General features: G+C 43.5%; 1 protein-coding gene across 8 annotated transcripts in view; it reads left to right on the top strand.

Annotated features, from left to right (window-relative positions):
- LEKR1 (leucine, glutamate and lysine rich 1) overlaps positions 1 to 15,076 on the top strand; it is a 159,988-nt gene extending 144,912 nt beyond the window's left edge. For 7 of the 8 annotated variants that reach the window (XM_006123470.5, XM_025184862.3, XM_075937766.2 and 4 more), the window contains 3 exons: positions 5,904 to 6,056; positions 8,070 to 8,369; positions 13,143 to 15,076. In XM_006123470.5, coding sequence (XP_006123532.3) covers positions 5,904 to 6,056; positions 8,070 to 8,369; positions 13,143 to 13,556 — 867 coding nt within the window. In that variant the 3' untranslated portion in view covers positions 13,557 to 15,076. The remainder of the gene's footprint in view (positions 1 to 5,903; positions 6,057 to 8,069; positions 8,370 to 13,142) is intronic. The other variant, XM_075937767.2, reaches the window with a different exon arrangement.
- Positions 15,077 to 19,850: the final 4,774 nt, after the last annotated feature.

The raw sequence follows: 19,850 nt of genomic DNA, 5'->3' as shown, positions 1-19,850 counted from the left end.
CACCATAGCCAGCCCGTGCCCCTTTAAGGGGTCCGGGGCCGGGAGGGGGGCAGACGAGTTTCCCTGGTGTTGGCCAGAGTGGCCACCAGGGAATGCTGGGGAGGGCTAGCCTCCCACTAATTCGAATTAAGGGGCTACACACGGCGTGGTAGACAAGCAAGCGGAAAAGCTGAGAACCGGCTGTACAGGGGGGTCCCTTTAAGCACGAGCCTCAGATAGCCTCAAGACAGCAGCCACACAAAGCAACTACTGACCTGATGCCCTTCCGGAACTGGTTTCAGCTGCCCTGAAATGCAACCCAGCGTCCAATCAGTGTGGACGCTCTAGTTCAAATTAGCAAAATGCTAATTTGAATTAGTTTTTGTGTCTAGATGCGCTACTTCGAATTAGCTTAGTTCGAATTAACTAATTCAAATTAAGTTAGTTTGAATTAATGCTGTAGTGTAGACATACCCCCAGTTCTTTAGCATAGATATGCCTTTTTAGATACTTTTGCAGTTTTTGCATAGACATTTATTTTGCCTTTCAGGGATGAAGAACGCTATTGTGGATTCTTCCAGCAGGAACTTCATAGACCATCACGAGTGCTCATTAAGAAGAGATATTCTGCAGTAGCTCTTCCATCAATGGGGATAAAATACCTCTTTGCAATCAGCCTGAACAACAAATCCAAGAGTTACTGCTCCCGGGCAGCAAGCTTGGCTTCCATGACAAATGCTTTTCTTTTCCTTGGGTTGAGCAATCTGCTGCACATGTTTGTTCCAGTCCCTCTGATTCATGGGATGATCAGAAAGTTAAAAAGAAGCAATCTAATCTTTAATCCTTTTAGCAACTGAATGGTCAAAACAGTACTGGTACACAGACCTACATCAATTGTCAATTCAACCACCATTCCTTTAATCCTGGTCAAGGATCCCTTTTCTATAAACCAGGCCAAATAACTGCAACCCAAACTACTGTCTCTGTACCTCACAGCGTTGATGGTTTCTTGTTGAACAATGAGGAGAGAGTTTGCTCTTGAGAGCTGTACAAGGCCATTTTGATGAGCAGAAGAACGGATTCCACTAGAGCCACACATGTAACAAAATAGAAAAGATTTTCAATCTGGGTGGAATCTCCCCAGTTAATACCAAATACTTGTCTATCTGTTATATCTGAAAGCGTCTAGTCTCTCCGTTCACTAAGAGTCCATCTAGCATTCATCTTTGCAGTACACCCACCAGTGGATGGGTATTCTATCGTTTCACATCCCTCAGTATCCAGATTTTTAAAGGGGCAAATTCACTTGTACTTCTTGTATCTAATCCAGTATTTTCATGGAGCCTGAATTTAGCATTGTCTTACTTAATGGAATCCCCTTTGAACCTTTAGCAACAACATCTCTGCCATTGTTATGAATGAAAACTCTTTCTGGGTATGTCTACACTACAAAGTTAATTCGAACTAACAGACGTTAGTTTGAATTAACTTTGATAGGCACTACACATACAAACCGCTAGTTCGAACTTAATTCGAACTAGCGGAGCGCTTAATTCGAATAAGGTAAACCTCATTCTACAAGGACTAACGCCTAGTTTGAATTAACTAGGGGTATGTCTACACTACCCCGCTAGTTCGAACTAGCGGGGTAAGGTAGGCATACCGCACTTGCAAATGAAGCCCGGGATTTGAATTTCCCGGGCTTCATTTGCATAAGCGGGGCGCCGCCATTTTTAAATCCCCGCTCGTTCGAACCCCGTGCCGCGTGGCTACACCCGGCACGAACTAGGTAGTTCGAACTAGGCTTCCTAGTTCGAACTACCATTACTCCTCGTGGAATGAGGAGTAACGGTAGTTCGAACTAGGAAGCCTAGTTCGAACTACCTAGTTCATGCCGGGTGTAGCCACGCGGCACGGGGTTCGAACGAGCGGGGATTTAAAAATGGCGGCGCCCCGCTTATGCAAATGAAGCCCGGGAAATTCAAATCCCGGGCTTCATTTGCAAGTGCGGTATGCCTACATTACCCTCCTAGTTCGAACTAGGAGGGTAGTGTAGACATACCCTAGTTCGAATTAAGGGCTGTGTAGCCACTTAATTCGAACTAGTGGGAGGCTAGCCCTCCCCAGCTTTCCCTGGTGGCCACTCTGAGCACCACCAGGGAAACTTGTCTGCCCCCCTCCCAGCCCCGGAGCCCTTAAAGGGGCATGGGCTGGCTACGGTGCCCGTGCCAGGTGCAAGCCTGACAGAACCCAGCCAGCAGACCCTGCACCTGGCACGGCACGAACTAGCCACCCGCTGCCACCCAGCCCTCCGCCTCTTCCCGGGACCAGGCTGGCGGCTCCTGGGAGCCTGCCCGGGTCCGCAAGAGGCGGGCGCCCACCTGGTCTACTGCGGAGATCGTGGACCTCATCCATGACCTCCGCACTAGGCACAGGAAAGTGGCCGTCTAGGGCAGGATAGCTGCCAGCCTGGCCACCCAGGAGCAGGTTTGCATGAAAATCAGGGTGGTCCAGTGAGACCCCCGACCCTGAGCCCTGAGCTTAGAATGGCCGTACTGGGTCAGACCTAAGGTCCATCTAGCCCAGTAGCCTGTCTGCCAACAGCGGCCAACCCTAGGGACCCTGGGGGGGATGGACCGAAGACAATGACCAAGCCATTTGTCTCATGCCATCCATCTCCAACCTTCCACAAACAGAAGCCAGGGACACCATTTTTACCCCCTAGCTAATACCACTCCATGGACCCAATCTCCATCACTTTATCTCACTTCTTTTTAAACTCTGTTCTAGTTCTAAGCCTTCACAGCCTCCTGCAGCAAGGAGTTCCACAGGTTGACTATTTGCTTTGTGAAGAACAACTTTCTGTTATTTGTTTGAAGCCTGCTACCCATTCATTTCATTTGGTGTCCTCTAGTCCTTCTACTATGGGAACTAATGAAGAACTTTTCTTTATGCACCCTCTCCATACCACTCGTGCTTTTATAGACCTCTATCATATCCCCCCTCAGTCTCCTCTTTTCTAAGCTGAAAAGTCCCAGTCTCTTTAGCCTATCTTCATATGGGACCTGTTCCAAACCTCTGATCATTTTAGTTGCCCTCCCCTCTCCCACCCTCTCTCTTCCCCTCTCCCACCTCCTTTTCCCAGTCTCCCTGAGTTTTGTTCAATAAAGAGAGTTTCTATTTTTGAACACACGTGTCCTTTATTTTGTACATCAGGAAGGGGGCTTAGGACGGGTAAGTGGAAGGAGGTGAGGGAGGAATGGGGTACGAGCCCCCGATGGGAAGGACTGGGGTGGCTCTGCGGGCTCCTCGGGGTGGAAACTCTCCTGCAGTCCCCAGATTGACCCCCCCGGATGGCAGCCTGCGGCAAGTGCAGCCGGGCTGATGGCCAAGTGCTGTGATGTGCCAAGTGTGGGCACTCAGGGCACTCCAAGCCAGGACTGCTTTGCAAGCGAGGAACCCCTGAGAACAGTCTGTCCGGGGTGGGGGTCGGGTCCCTTTAAGCACAGCCCTCGGCTAGCCTGAGACAGCAGCTCCACGCTCTAAGTTCTAAGCTGATGCCCTGCCGGCACTGCTTCCGGCCATCCTTAACCTCGGTTCAGGTTCCACTGAATGTGGACATGCTAGTTCGAATTAGCAAAATGCTAATTCGAACTAGTTTTTAGGTCTAGATGCACTAGTTCGAATTAGCTTAGTTCAAATTAACTAATTCGAATTAAGTTAGTTCGAATTAGTGCTGTAGTGTAGACATGCCCTCTGATAGCAGTTACCGCTGCAAGGATGGTGTCAGAGCTACAGTCACTTTTAGCTGATTCTCATTTCATATATTCCACAAAGTCTGCATGCTAAAGTTAAGCCTAAAGTGGTTTTAGCTTTGCACCCCACCCAGACTCTTCATCTTACAATGTTCTTTCCAAAGCCTCATTCTTTCGTGGCTGAAGAAGAGATTCATAAATTGGATGTCCAAAGGTCTCTGACACATGTATTGCAGAAAGTCTTTCAGATCCTCTTCCAAACTCTTTGTATCTTATTCTGTGAGAGTTAAAGGGCAACCTGTTACAGCCCAGCATAGTTCCTGTTGGATTTCTGATTATCAAGCTTTACTATTCTTAAATTGGCAAAAGTCTTTTCTCCACCAATGATAACACCCCAATCCATTGGGACTCTTCTACTTTTTCAGTCAGCCTTTTTGAGCAAGACCTCTGTAGTGGGCATTTGCAAAGCAGCAACATGGTTGTGTGTACATGCCTTCTCCAGATACTACTCTATTACTCAACGTCCCTGAGATGAGGCTAATTTTGGCAAGTTAATATTACTCGCTCTTGAAATAAAGTGAGGTCTTATCACCCTGTATGGAAACTGCTGGTGAGCCACCTACAATGGAATGTATATGTGCACAGTAACTGAAATGAGAGAAAAATGGTTATTTATTGGTACAGTGACTGTTGTTCTTGAGAGATGTTGCGCAAATAGACATACCATGACTTTCATGACATCCCTGCTACTTCAGGTACTATGTTCTGGCCATGTGAAGGTATAGAGACAGAGATAGCAACCATGCCCTTTTGCACCTTTGAGTCAGTGCACAAGGACAATTGGGGGTGCATGTACTGCATACTAGCACTTTTAGCAAATGTTGTTTCAGAGCTCATTGGGCACACATACACCTACAGTGAAATGCACTACGCAGTCTGAAGAATAACAGTCACTGCACAGGCAAGTAACTTTTTTTGTGAAGTGAATTGGTTTTCAACATTAAAAATAATAATATAATGAGCAGAGGTTTATTTGCAGATGTAAATCTTGCTGACAAAATAGTCTTCCTTGCTAACCCACCTAAGGATTATATAATCTCGCATTCCCACAATGTGTTATTCATTTTTGTTCACAGAAAGGAAAAGTAATATTATGGTCCAACTGCCTCTGTGTCCTTTCTCCACACATCATTTAATCTCATTATATTAAACAGAATACTTAAAAATCCACAAACATCTAGGAAAGAATTAGTGCAGAATATGACAGCCATTTGTTTAGTGGTGCTTTTGCAGGGAGCAAATTAGACCTGTGCTACAACATCTTTACTCACTTATAAATCATTTTCATAAATTAGTCAAGAAGTTATTTTAACTTGGTAAACCCTGGGTATAGCTTTCAGAAAAAGTGCTATCATAACAGATGAGATCCTTTGACATTCTCAAGCCAACGACTAGTTGGTTTTTTTGCTGATGGCAAAATGGCTTCATCTGAGGAACTGACTTTCTGGCTGGTCTGCTGATTTTAAGAGCATAATGCAAGGACTATCTGTTTTCCCAGGTTTTTGAGAAAGGGGTTATTTAGGATGATGTATGTGAAATTAGGGATTGGATTATTGATGGTCTTGTTGGATCATTTAGGGAAGGAAGAATTTGTAGTTTCTAACTAATTTACTTTGTAAAAATGTGTAATTGTTGTTATAGTATATAAACTGCTAGAGTATATAGATATGCCCATGTTCAAAAATTCATATGTATACTTAATACTCTGCTGGGGATGGGCATGTTTATACCATTCTGATTTCTGTCTAGGGCCAGAAAAAAGTAGTGTCCACAATTTGTGGGAAATTTGCATTAATTTGCCAGTTTGGAGTCCTGATCTTGCAAAATGCTGTCACATGCCTGTGGGGAGCTGAATGTCCTCACATTGTTGTGAAGTCAGAGGAAGTTAAGAGCTCGTAACACTAGTAGTTTTGCAGATTCTACTGTTTCCAATAATTCAGCTATAAATTGGGTATACATTCAAACTTTGGAAGCATATCTGATATGAACTTGAACTTCACACCATTTCAGTCCGCTAAACCTTACATTAACTAAGAATATTCTCAGTGTGGAAATGCTATAAGATGACTTGGTATATTTTATTTAAAATCAGTGTGTTTTCTTATCTAGATGGAAATTGGTCTAGCTACAGACCAAGCACGACACACAGAAGAGATTCTCAGGCTCAAGGAAGATGCTAGAATGGAATTAGACATTGAAAGACAAAAGCACCAAGAATTAGTAGCAAAGTATCAGAAAGATCAAGAGGAACTGCAGATGAAGGTTGGGAGAATTGAAAGGAAGTTGGTGTTTGTTACAACAGTAGATAATATACCTTGGAGACTAAAAGGAATGGAGGGGGGATTCTATTTCCTCATCTAGATACTGTAATGATATGCAAGTAACCTTTCTCCCTGTTTTAGTCTATACAATTCATTCATATTATTAGAAATGGAACTGAGCAAACACACTTTGCATATAGCTATTCCATTTAAAGATATTATAAGATAGATATTTTCACATTTACTCAGACCCAAATTTCTCCTAGCTATAGTTTTTTGACATATTGATTTTTCTTACAATGTCATAGGGTATGTCTAGACTACATTCTTCTGTCACCAGAGGGATGTAAATTAGACATACTGAAATTGCTAGTGAAGCGGGGATTTAAATATTCTGCGCTTCATTAGAATAAAAATGGCCTCCACTTTTTGCCGCCTTAGCAATTTGCCAGCAAAAAGCGGCAGTCTAGATGGGGATCGGTAGACAAGGAAAGCCTTTTCTGACCGATCCTGTAAACCTCATTGCACGAGGCAAAAGGGTTCAGTTGGAAAAGGCTTTCCTTGTCAACCAATCCTCGTCTAGACTGCTGCTTTTTGCGGGCAAATTGCCGCAGCAGCAAAAAGCAGCGGCCATTTTTATTCTAATGAAGAGCGGGATATTTAAATCTCCACTTCATTAGCAATTTCGGTATGTCTAATTTACATCCCTCTGGCAACAGAGGCCGTGTCCAGACTCAGGGTTTTTTTTTTGGGAAAAGTAGCCTTTTCCCGAAAAAACTTCCCCTGCGTCCAGACTCAAGCCGCGTTCTTTCGAAATTATTTCGAAAGAACGCGGCTTTTCTTTCGATGGCGGTAAACCTCGTTTCACGAGGAAGAACGCCTTCCTTCGAAAGTTCCTCTTTCGAAGGAAGGCGTTCTTCAATGTAAAGAGGCCGTCTTCGAAAGAGAGCATCCAGACTCGCTGGGTGCTCTCTTTCGAAAAAGCGGATTTTTCTTTCGAAAGATCCGCCTGCAGTCTAGACGCGATCTTTCGAAAGATGCTCTTTCGAAAGATGCTTTCGAAAGAACATCTTTCGAAAGAAGCCTGCAGTCTAGACATAGCCAGAGGGATGTAGTCTAGACTTTCCCTTAGAATGGTCTAACTGAAATTAAAAACAATCAAACTATATTTCATACACAATTTATTTAATTAAAAGTAAAATCAAAGCCCTGTGACTACTCCGAACTATACTGAGCTAACATAAAGTTTTTGTTAGTGCTTTCACCCTCAGCAGAGGATAGTGCTTATTGGACAAAACCAAGTATTGATTCCATTAGTTATCAATCCTTTTATCAATGGTGATTTCTTTCATTCAGTATAATTTTCTATTCCTGTCTCTCTTCATGTGTTTTCCTAGCCAAGTAAATGACCAGTTATCTGAATCCTCTTTATCCAAATCATAGTTTTCCAAAATTCATATAAAAACTGAAAATAATTTTCCAATGGTTTTAGATGTCCCATGAGATATATAGAAAATCAAGAAAGGAATTTATATTATGCATATTTCAAATTCATTAAGTTAAGCCAGTTTTCCAGCAGTTTAAAATAAAGCATTGTTTTATTATTATTGTTATTTTATTATTTATGTATTATTTTATTTGTATTTTATGTTTTATTTATTTATTTATTATTTTATTATTTATATTATTTTTTTAAAGACCATCTAATTACTCAAGAAGTTGAAGCTGGAATTAGAAATCAGAAGACTTTTCCCATTTCTAGCATAGTTTCACTATTTGATCTTGGGCAACTCACTTAATCTCTTTGTGCCTGAATTTTCTTATATTTTTAAAGCACTTTGACATCCTTGAAGGTATTATGTAAGTCCAAATTAGTGGTATTGTTCGTTTGTACCTGTTAGAACCTGTACATCTTCACTTTCTTACTCACTTACAGAACTCTTTTTTCCTGATTTAAATTCTACATAACCAAGGAAATCAATGCATGTGAACTAATGTAAGATTTATCACACAGATACCTGAATTAATATCCAGTGCCATCAACAGCCTAAGGATGGAAGTGGGAATTCTTAAAAACCAGCTTCGGGAAGCCCAGATCAAACTTACAGAGAAAGATGGAGATAAGGAAGAAGAAATGCGAAACTTTAAAAGGCTGGTTACTAAGCTTGAATTCCAGCTTAAGATGGAACAGAACAACAGTGATTCATTATCAGAGGGAATGAGGAAAGAAATTAAACAGAAGTCAGATGAACTGGAAAAATTAACTCAAGAGCGAGCAGAGCTGATTCAGAATTTGAGTCAGGCTCAAGAGGAGGTAGGAACTTGACCAAAGACATGCCCTGCTGCATTCAGTAGTAGATATGCGTGTACTATTCGGTTATCAAAATACTAACATACAACTTAGAGCAATGAAAGTGCCAACTTTTAAATACAATAAAATCTTCAATTCTACTCCAATGTGTTAATTTTACAAGTTTTTAAATGAAATCTGTAAATTAAATGAAAAGCTAAGTTTATTAACACATTTGAAATAATTAATGTGACCCCCCCCCCCGCAAGGCAAGCTCTGCAAGTAGTGCATTATTACAGCCCTTTCAGGTCCTTGATGGCAATTGTCTTTCATCCTTATGTTTAACAACACTCTAGAGCAGGGGTTGGCAACCTTTTCAAACCAAAGAGCCACATGAGTAATTATGCGTTTTTAAAGTTTTGAATTAATTTTTCATTTTAATTTAAAAGGTTGCATGTATTTTGGGAATGACAAATGAGCCATATTTGGTTCCATACTAAGCTATGTTTGGCTTGAGAGCCATAGGTTACAGACCCCTGCTCTAGAGATATTCTGGTATAATGTAAAGGAACCCTGGATTTTTTTCAAAATAGAAATCATGGACCATTACAAACACTTAGTAGGAGTTAGGTTGTTAGATATTCCTATCATAAGCAGCTCCTGAATGGTTTAAGTACAATGAGAAAAACAAAAAGAACAATGCTGCTATGTTAAAAATGCTGTCAAAAGTCAGCAGAATCACTGATGGTAGATGAGATTGGACTGGAATATCCAAAATAATTAGTGGCAGTTGAACTTGTAAACAATAAATGAAACACTTCAAGATGAATTAATTATTATGCTGATATTTGTTTCTGATAAGGAAAAGATTCATATTTTCTCCTAATTTCACTAATCCAATCACACATTCTGAGTTATAACTAGCCCCAGTGAACAATCTTTAGGTTGAAAAAGTTAGTCCAAACTGTTTAGCAGACCATAATGAATAAAGAATGCACTCACAGAAATAACTTTATAACTATTTTGCAGACAGAGAAAAGAGTGAATTTTTGGATAACATTTTCACAATAAATGATGCAATCAGCTTATGCACAAACAGTGATTGCCACTATTGCATCAAACAATTACAAATATTTCTTTTTCTCTTGTCTGATGAAACCCTACATGCAACTAAGGATGCCTTCCCAGCAAGTAGTCTATTGGGGTTTGTCTACACTGCAATAGAAGACCCACAGCACAGCTAAGGTTGGACTATGTCAACTGACTCTGGGGCTCAATATTGCAGTGTAGATGTTTGGATTTCGGCTGGAGTCTCAGCTGAGAAAACCCTCCCTCTTCATGGGGCTTCAGAAACCAGATTCCCAAATGTCTGCACTGCAATTTTTAGCCCCATAGCCTGAGCTGCAAGAGCCCAAATCAGTTGACCCAGGCTCTGAGTCTTGTAACATACAGGTTTTATATTACAGTGTAGACATACTTCTTTTTGCTTTTTTTATGAGAATGATATTCTGGTGAATCCAGGCATGGTGGTGTGGTAAACTTGGTTTACTGTGCCTGATTTGCAGACATTTTTCACTGTCTAGACCTGACCTTAGGCCTCTTTAAAATTCTAGTGTATAAGTGGTCATTTTTGTTTCTGGGAAAATGGGACCTGAAGCAGTAGAGCTGGAACACTGCAACATCTTGTATTTATAGCTTGGTGGTCTGTCTTCTGACAAGTTTTAAACTTTCTTGATTATTTCCTATTTTAAGCTATTTCAGGTTAGTCAACTTTTCATCCTTGGTATGTTTGCTGTCTCAGCCTTTAATTTTTTTTATTACCTCCTTTATTCTTGAAATTTATTGTAAACAGATTGATTGCATTGCTGTTTTAGCTAATGAAGGTCCCTTCTATCTTCAGAATAACTGATTCCAACATTGCTCATATCTTTTTGCCTGTTTCTTCCATTTTTCCCCTCCTCATAATGTCAAAGTCATCTCACATTTTCTCCAGGCTTGTACGCCTAAAATCAGTTGTTCTATTCAACTGCACTCCCTTAAATCTGATTGTTTACAGCATAGGATTCTTCTTTCTCTTGTCCCTCGTTGTTGCTTTTCCTCACCTCTTTATGCTGCTACTCTACATACAGATCTTTAAGTGGTAGCATACTGACCTCTCTTTTTCACCCCATATCTTATGCTGTGTTCTTGTTCCCTCACACTTTTTCCTTTCCCTTCTCCCTTTACTTCTGTTTTCACTTGACTTCTCTTTCCCTTCCCTCTGCTGCAGTTCTACAAACACCTCATTTCTGGGTGATTGGATGGTCACACAAGAAGTACTTCAATCATTCATCTCCTTATTTCTTCATCCTTTTTTGCCATTGTCATTGTCTCTTTCTTCTGTCCCAAGAACAGGCATCTCCCTCTCCACTCTCTGGGTGGGAGATGAGGAGAATTTTGTGATTGGAATTCAGGAATATTTCACCTCTTGTTCCGCTTTCCTCCCAGTGAGTATGAAAGCAAATTACCATCAGTAATGATGTTTTGAGGCTACTGGATTGCCATTTCTCTCACTCCATATCTGTAGATCACTGTCTTTGGAATGATAAAGTTAATATCAGAAGTGATGGGACAAATTGATGGGCTTCATATAAAAATTCATTAATTCACTCACACTTGAAAATATGTGACAGGAAAGAAGAAAATATGTACAGGCAGTCCCCGGGTTACGTACAAGATAGAGACTGTAGGTTTGTTCTTAAGTTGAATCTGTATGTAAGTCGGAACTCGCATCCAGATTCAGCCGCTGCTGAAACTGATCAGTTTCAACAGAGGCTGAATCTGGACGCCAGTTCCGACTTACATACAGATTCAACTTAAGAACCCCAGGCGTCCCCAAGTCAGCTGCTGCTGAAACTGATCAGCAGCTGATTCCAGGAAGCCCGGGGCAGAGCAACTCTGCCTCGGGCTTCCTGTAGTCAGCGCTGGTCAGTTTCAGCAGCGGCTCACTTGGGGACGTCTGGGGCAGAGCAGCTCGGGTGCTGCTGGGTTGGTCCAGTAGCGCAGCCGCTCCTCGGCGCTACTGGACCAACCCAGCAGCACCCCAGCTGCTCTGCCCCAGGCGTCCTGATTCAGCCGCTGCTGAAACTGATCACCAGCAGCTGAATTAGGACTCCTGGGGCAGAGCAGCTGGGGTGCTGCCGGGTTGGTCCAGTAGCGCCAAGGAGCGGTGCTGCGGGACCAACCGGCAGCGCCCCACCTGCTCTACCACAGGCCCCGGGCTTTGCTCCACGTCTCCCTGGTCTGCTGGGGGGGCACTAGCTGCGTCCCCCTCAGCAAACCAGGGAGACGCAGAGCAAAGCGGTGGAGGACCCGGGCCTGACCGCGGCGCTTCCAGATCAGCTGGAAGCGCCGCGGGTCCAGCCCGGGTCCTCCGCCGCTTTGCTCCCCATCTCCCTGGTCTGCTGGCTCCCCCAGCAGACCAGGGAGACGGGGAGCAGCTTTTCTCGCCCCGGAGGAGGCGAGCGGCGGGACCAGGTGTCCCGCTGCTCCAGTCCTCCGGGGCGAGAAAATCCCTGTTCGTAACTGCGGATCCGACATAAGTCGGATCCGCGTAACTCGGGGACTGCCTGTAGTTTGTTTCAAAAGAAATGTCAAATGGGGGAAAACATTTTCTAATAAGTCACTGTACAAAATAACTGTCTATGACGTGTCTTATTGCTTCAGCAGACGTTCCACAGTATTATTCCTCAATAACTTTCAGTAAATTGGCACTTGACAATTTCACCTTTTAGAATAGCTCTTTTGCAAAGACTGCAGATAAAACAGAAATATCCTGACTGCCTGATGAAGTAGAATTATAGAAAAACATTTATTATGATTTTTACAGTGGGAGCAGATTAAGATATGACATATAACAATTATATTTAAGCCACCAGGGGTATGTCTACACTACCCTCCTAGTTCAAACTAGGAGGGTAATGTAGGCATACCGCACTTGCAAATGAAGCCTGGAATTTGAATTTCCCGGGCTTCATTTGCATAAGCGGGGAGCCGCCATTTTTAAAACCCCGCTGGTTCGAACCCCGTGCAGCGTGGCTACATGGGGCACGAACTAGGTAGTTCGAACTAGGCTTCCTAGTTCGAACTACCGTTACTCTTCGTGAAATGAGGAGTAACGGTAGTTCGAACTAGGAAGCCTAGTTCGAACTACCTAGTTCGTGCCCTGTGTAGCCGCGCTGCACGGGGTTCGAACCAGCGGGGTTTTAAAAATGGCGGCTCCCCGCTTATGCAAATGAAGCCCGGGAAATTCAAATCCCGGGCTTCATTTGCAAGTGCGGTATGCCTACATTACCCCGCTAGTTCGAACCAGCAGGGTAGTGTAGACATACCCTAAGTGACTATGTAGTAGAATTCTAATACCAAGAAAACACACTCTCTCTCCTGCTGTCCATCTGAAGTATTCCCACAAACTCATCCACAAGCCTTTGAGCTAAGTACTGATTTGATTTATGTAGTCATTTTAAAGCAAATCCTCACTTGTCAGCAAGTCAGGTTCTGCCTCATTGTGTTTCTCCTACGGTGGAATAGTTTTGATACATCACACAGAAAATGAATAGAACAGACAGCTGAAAAATGAGAAATTTGGGGTTCTGATTTTTTTGTTGAGTAGTCATAAATTTACTAACTTGTTCTGTGTGTCAGTATATGCCCTCTGATCACCAGTGCCCTTTGTTTGAGAAGTTCAGTAAGCACCCAGCATTTATCCCTTTTTGAGTAATGGTATTCCATAAAGTATGTGTTTCTTTCTATTTGCAGAACACTCTCCTGCAGGAAACAGTGCGTAGAGAGTGTGAGGAACGCTATGAGCTAACTGAAGCTTTGACTCAGGCCAGAGAACAAGTATTAGAACTGAAGAGGCTCAGTGGAAATTTCCCACTGTCACAATGTACACTGAGTCAGGGCAGCCTAACCTCCTGTGCTGCGCTGGTCAGCAATCATGGACAGAGGAGCCTAACAAGCCCAAATTCTGGGAAAGGAATCACACACTCGGGCTTGTGTGGCATTTCAAGAGCTGCTAATGCACCAGCTTTCAATAAGCACAAGAGCAGTGGTAAAATGGGTTTGCCAGCTCTAACTCCACCTCACCCTCCCAGGGGCAGAGCATCTTCTGTGAATGAATCCAAGAACAGAATAACTGCAGTTATAAGAAGGCAACTGAGTCAGCTCTGATATATAAAATATCAACGACAGTATTTTGATAAAGCATGCAAACCATTTCATTGCATCATATGGCCACTTAATTGTGGACTATGAGGCAAAATGGTACCAGTAAATTAACCTTTATTGGCAATTAGCACATTTCTAGCTCTTCTAACCATTTAAAATTAAGCTGAAGTCTTTTATGTAGTTATATGTTATAAGCCAATCATGGTTGCTTATTTTTTGTTCAACAGTATAATTGAGGTAAATGCTATATATATTTTAAAATGAGAAATATACAAATGAAAACACTTAGGCTGCATCTAGACTGGCATGATTTTGCACAAAAGCAGCTGCTTTTGTGCAAAATCTTGCCGCCTGTCTACACTGGCCGTGAGTATTTGCACAAGAACACTGACTTTGTAGTGTACAAAATCAGTGGTTCTTGCGCAAATACTCTGACGCTCCCGCTCAGGGATAAGCCCTCTTGCGCAAGTATTTTTGCGCAAGAGGGCCACAGTAAACAGCAACGTTAATTTCTTGCGCAAGAAAGCCCGATGGCTAAAATGGCCATTGGAGCTTTCTTGCGCAAGAGAACATCTACACTGGCACGGATGCTTTTGCACAAAAGCAAATGTTTTGTGCAAAGGCACATGTCAGTATAGACACTCTCTTGCGCAAATATTTTTAACGGAAAAACTTTTCAGTTAAAAGTATTTGCGCAAAATCATGCCAGTGTGGACACAGCCTCAGTGTTTTCAGCAAATCTGGAACAATTGTAATGACAATGTTTGCAAAGCTCCAGAATTATTTTTACTAAATCATCACCATGTCCTAGTTTTCAGATTTCAAATTTTATCCAGTTTAACTCCAGTGCTAATTAGTGCTGTACACATGTAACTCATTCCTTTAAGGGAGTTTTGTCCTCCCTTCATTGAGTAGTAACATACTTGTGAGTAGCTCCATTTCAGACAGTGGGATTGACCACTTTTGGAATAATGTATCACTCACCAGGAGAGAAGATGGCAGAGTCAGACCCTACATAATAGACAAAATATTTAGGGAAGCGACCTTCCACCCACTGCTGTATGTATCCTGTACCCTCTCCAGTAAGGGAATTGCCATAATTCCACTGAAGTCATTGAAACTATGCCAGTTTACCCATATGCAGTGCCAAGGATCTTCTAGGGATGTTAAAATTCTTCTTTTGTACCAACATTAAAACCCAGTGTCCCTAGTTCCTATACTATTCCAATTACTTGTTCTGTAACTCTGGACCTCAAGTTCCATGAGAGCTTCAGTAAAACATCATATCCAAAACCCAGCAGGTTTGGTACTGCCTCAGTCTGACCTTTTGATTTTCATCAAACATCATCATATTGAGCCTCCTCTTTATAGTTTGAGGTCACCCCTCTGCTTGCACATAGGATCTTGCACTCAGTTTTACACAAAGAGTTAACATTCTCCTTTTACTACCATGAACTTGGGACAGTGCTTTTTTCTGGAACGTTCCAGGGGGATACTAATTTAAAATAAATAAATAAACCCAAGCAGTCTCTGTTACTTTGATGTGGTTCGATTAGTGCTATATGGTAACTTCAGATTTCACTCCCTGGATCACCAAATCTTTGGAATGCTCTGGGACAGTCTAGTTAGACTTACCTTTGTGTGTTCCTAGGAGACCTCTGTTCAGTCTCAGGTTCAGGTTGGTGGTTGTGACATGAACTAAAACCTCATAGGAGGGAGAAGAAAGAGGAAACTTTGGAGATTCTCAGAGCAGTAGTCAGCAGCTAGAGGACTGAGAGGTTGCATGATCCTTTTGAAAGCTTCAGAACTGGACACACTGTTCCCCTCTAGTCATGTTGTTGTTCTTCACAGGACACTTTAAGTGCTAGCCATGAGATACTTTTGTAATCACACACTGGATCTTGACCTCTTGATTTCCTGGTTGTGAAACGATCTCAGTGTGCTGAAATGACTGTAATAGTCTATGAGAGACAAAGTGGGTGGGATAATATCTTTTATTGGGCCAACTTCAGTTGGTGCAAGAAATAATGTTTTGAGCTTAATAGAGTTCAGGCCTGGAGGAGAAAAGTAGAGCTAGAATTAGGTCAGTGTTGAGCATGTAAATTCTACATCTATTTCCTAGTATGATTTCTCTCTTTCTCTGTTTCTAAAGGTCACTCTTCTACCTATTGTTTTATTGGGATTATTTAGTTACACTGTGACTCACATATGGACTAGATCCTGCAGCTTTTTATGCAGGCAAAACTCCCATTGACCTCAGGGAGAGTTTTGCCTGCCAAGGAACAGTATGATTAGTTCACATCTCAATTATAAACAGAAAGGGCCAGAACCCCAGGGCCAACTGAGTTCTGCTTGGTCCAGGTCCTGAGGAGTGGCAGGAGAGGCCACCTTTCCACTTCCCTGAATGTGGGATTAACAGGGAGACTAAGGGTTGCTGTAAAATATGCCAGTTTACATTCCCTTATAGACTACTTTGCCATTCTGGGATCACCAGAGTACAGTGAGAGGAAAGTAGAGGCCAGATATAGCACCATCTATGCTAGTTTTATTCTGCTTGGCAATTCTTCTACATCAGGGGAATTCTTATCTCCCGTGCTAGGACAGTTGTCCATCCCCTTTGTACTGCTGGAGCAGTGGCAGTGCAAAAGAGACAAATTCATAGTTCAGGATCTGGTTCCTTGGTCTGTTGTAAAGTAGATGTCGCATGATAGACTATGAACTGCAGTCATCTACTATATATTTTAGAGACTTTGGGCATATGTCCATCTATGAGTCCATTTATTTAAGAACTCCTAAACAGTAAGAGCTAGGATGACCTAATTTGGTATGTCGCTATCTCTTATCATAACTTAAACTAAGGTCAGGGTTTCATTGTACCTAGACAGTGCAATGTGCATGGGATGTGATTGTTTTTCATCAAATGAAAAGGGAGGGGTTTGATAGCAGGTACAGATATACTCACACATGACTACAGGAGGGCAGCGAGTGTCCCAGCCCCAGGAGCAGCCACTAGCTGGCAGCACAGCCCCCACTGCCCTGACCTACCCCAGCAAGCAGCTGCCAACTGGGCTGCATGGCCCCTCCTGCCCCGGATCAACCCCATTGAGAAGCCAATTGAAAGCCTGATTGCTCCCCCCTTTCCTACTTCCTCAGGCTGGCCCCAGGGAGAAGCCAGTGGGCAGGCCGTGCAGCCCTTGTCACTCCAGGCCAGACCCAAACCCAGACAATGCCGGATAAGTCTTCTGGTAACATATAAAATCAGAAATACCAAAATTGACTAAGAACAATCATAGGAGTAAGGCAGTTAGCACCGGGAAAGCATGTGAATCACAAATTAAGGAGCTGATCAAGAACAGTCCTGGCTTCTCATTCTGTCCTCACCTTACAGAAATCCAGCACTCTCTGCTAAGCAATAAATAAAAATGCATTCACGTTAGGAAACCTTACTCCGTGATGCTGAGGTTTGAAAGACAACATGACAGGATCTAAGTTAATTTCACAGAGCTGAACAAAGACGTCAAATCTGTGATAGCTAATGCATTTCTTTTACGTGGCTGAAACTTACCAACAGGCGGTAGCACTAAAAATATATTGTAAGGTCCCTGATTACATCAGGAAACCGGGGTGTCAGCTAGAGGTAATACTTCTTTTGAAAATGATGGCAATTCTGAAGCAGACTTGGCTGAAGAATGTGGCTTGTACTATTTATGTAGCAGACATAATGGCATACTGAAAAAAAAGTGTGCTTTGGAAAGGCTGTGTAATACCTCATGGACATAAACCAACCTTTCGTTAATAGGGATATTGGGGGAAAAAAAACCTTCCTTATGTGCAGGTTATCCCATAGCTGTTTACAGCAAGTTTTGTGCATCTGCCTCATGAAGCCAGTACTGGCTGCAGTTGACTGCATAATGTATCTTAGAGCAGAGGCTGGTCTCCTTCCACTTCCCTCCCTACCCAGCCTCCAGCGTCAGGGAGCACAAAGTTGGCATACAGCTGCCTATTTCCACCTAGCCCCCAAGTCTGATGCTAAGCCCAGTTCAGCTGGACCTGATGATTAGGGCCCATAAATGGCTGTTTCCCCTGCATTTTTTAAAAAAATGGGTAGATCTTGGTCTGAACTTGGAAATGCTTCCTTTAGCCTTATAAGCCATGTTTTTGATTTTTAGCCAAGCCAAGAGAGGACTTACATTCATCATGCCAGCATAACATGGTACCTTAGAACACGGCATCCAGGGGATTTCAGCTGTTCAGGGAATGAGCAAGGCTCCACAGGCAGAATCGTGTTGATTTTGGTTAAATGTAGAAGAGGGGACACATGGAGGCACCTCTGACATCTCATTAGCAGAGCCATCAGCTTCAATTACCTCAGAAACTGTCTATAGCTTAATGAACCTGCTGATAAGAATGACAGGGGGAAAGTCTGTGTACTGCTAGAATGGGTGTGGGTGTCCACAGGGAGTCTCTGGCATAGCAAGCAAATGGGAGTATCCTGGTAATGGGGAAGGGGACATAGGGCTTCTATAGCTCCTGGCATACAGGGAAATGGGGGTGCTCCCTGATATGAGGGAGGGGAGTTAGGCTGCAGGGGTCCCTACAATGGAGGAGCATGGGAGGGTAGCACATACAGCACTCTTTTGGGGGGGGGAAGGGGAATAGAGGGCTGCAAAGAGCTCAGCCTAAAGCAGCACCAAAGAATGTAAAGCCCTCTCATTTATGAGTGCCTTGGGGTTCTCGTTACATTTTTGGGAGCATTCTAATGACTTTTTAAAAGGCCTGTAAACCAAGACCATTTTTTCACCCACTCAACCCATAGTGTTGCCTAGTTCATAAAAACTTTGCTACCCCTAGCTGTTGAAGGCAGGAGATGTGTGTTATTGACATTAATAGGGGCTGGAGCAGGCCCAGCAAATCTATTGTACTTATTAAAGCCAGTGACGTCCAGACCTAATAGGGGTCATATTTTTTATTTTAAAACCTCCACATCTGATTTTACAATATAAATGTTGATTTACCTCAGGTATCAGAGCTGATAATGGAGCCTTTACTTTAATGACTGGTTAAGATATGGGAGCCCGGTTCATTTGTAGTTTTTTTCCTTGAAGGAAGAAAGTTGACTTCAGAAAAAAAATGGTCTTTGTATCTGAGCGCATTAAAATGTATAGAAATAGAAATTAGAGCCAGGCTACTATGATATACTGGTAAAGGATATACAGGCAGTCCCCGAATTACGCGGATCCGACTTATGTCAGATCTGCAGTTACGAACGGGGGTTTTCTCACCCCGGAGGACTGGAGCAGCGGGACACCTGGTCCTGCCGCCCGCCTCCTCCGGGGCGAGAAAAGCTGCTCCCCGTCTCCCTGGTCTGCTTGGGGAGCCAGCAGACCAGGGAGACGGGGAGCAAAGCGGCAGAGGACCCGGGCCGGACCCGCGGCGCTTCCAGCTGATCTGGAAGCACCGCGGGTCCAGCCCGGGTCCTCCGCCACTTTGCTCAGCGTCTCCCTGGTCTGCTGGGGGGGGGGACGCAGCTAGTGCATGGTAGAGCAGGTGGGGCGCTGCCGGTTGGTCCCGCAGCACTGCTCCTTGGCGCTACTGGACCAACCCGGCAGCACCCCAGCTGCTCTGCCCCAGGAGTCCTGATTCAGCCGCTGGTGATCAGTTTCAGCAGCGGCTGAATCAGGACGCCTGGGGCAGAGCAGCTGGGGTGCTGCTGGGTTGGGCCAGTAGCGCCGAGGAGCGGCCGCGCTACTGGACCAACCCAGCAGCACCCGAGCTGCTCTGCCCGAGATGTCCCCAAGTGAGCCGCTGCTGAAACTGACCAGCGGCTGACTACAGGAAGCCCGAGGCAGAGTTGCTCTGCCCCGGGCTTCCTGGAATCAGCTGCTGATCAGTTTCAGCAGCAGCTGACTTGGGGATGCCTTGGGTTCTTAAGTTGAATCTGTATGTAAGTTGGAACTGGCATCCAGATTCAGCCGCTGTTGAAACTGATCAGTTTCAGCAGCGGCTGAATCTGGATGCCAGTTCCGACTTACATACAGATTCAACTTAAGAACAAACCTACAGTCCCTATCTTGTACATAACCCGGGGACTGCCTGTAAATTAGAAAAAATATGGAAGACTCCTTTTCATCAAAAAAAGCTGTATGCTGAGGTACAATGGTGTCTAAATTTTAGATCTGGCACTCTGCAATATTTTATAGGCATGCATTGAAATGGAAAGCATGCATTATGAAATGGAAAGATACTGTGTGTTTGTAATAGGCGGAAGCAAACAGGGTTAGCTAATGATGAAAGTCT

Source organism: Pelodiscus sinensis, chromosome 10 (assembly GCF_052426305.1).
Source record: "Pelodiscus sinensis isolate ZL-2025 chromosome 10, ASM5242630v1, whole genome shotgun sequence".
Lineage (NCBI taxonomy): Eukaryota > Metazoa > Chordata > Testudines > Trionychidae > Pelodiscus > Pelodiscus sinensis.
The sequence above is the reverse complement of the archived record's forward strand: the minus strand, read 5'-3'. Positions and strand labels throughout refer to the sequence as shown.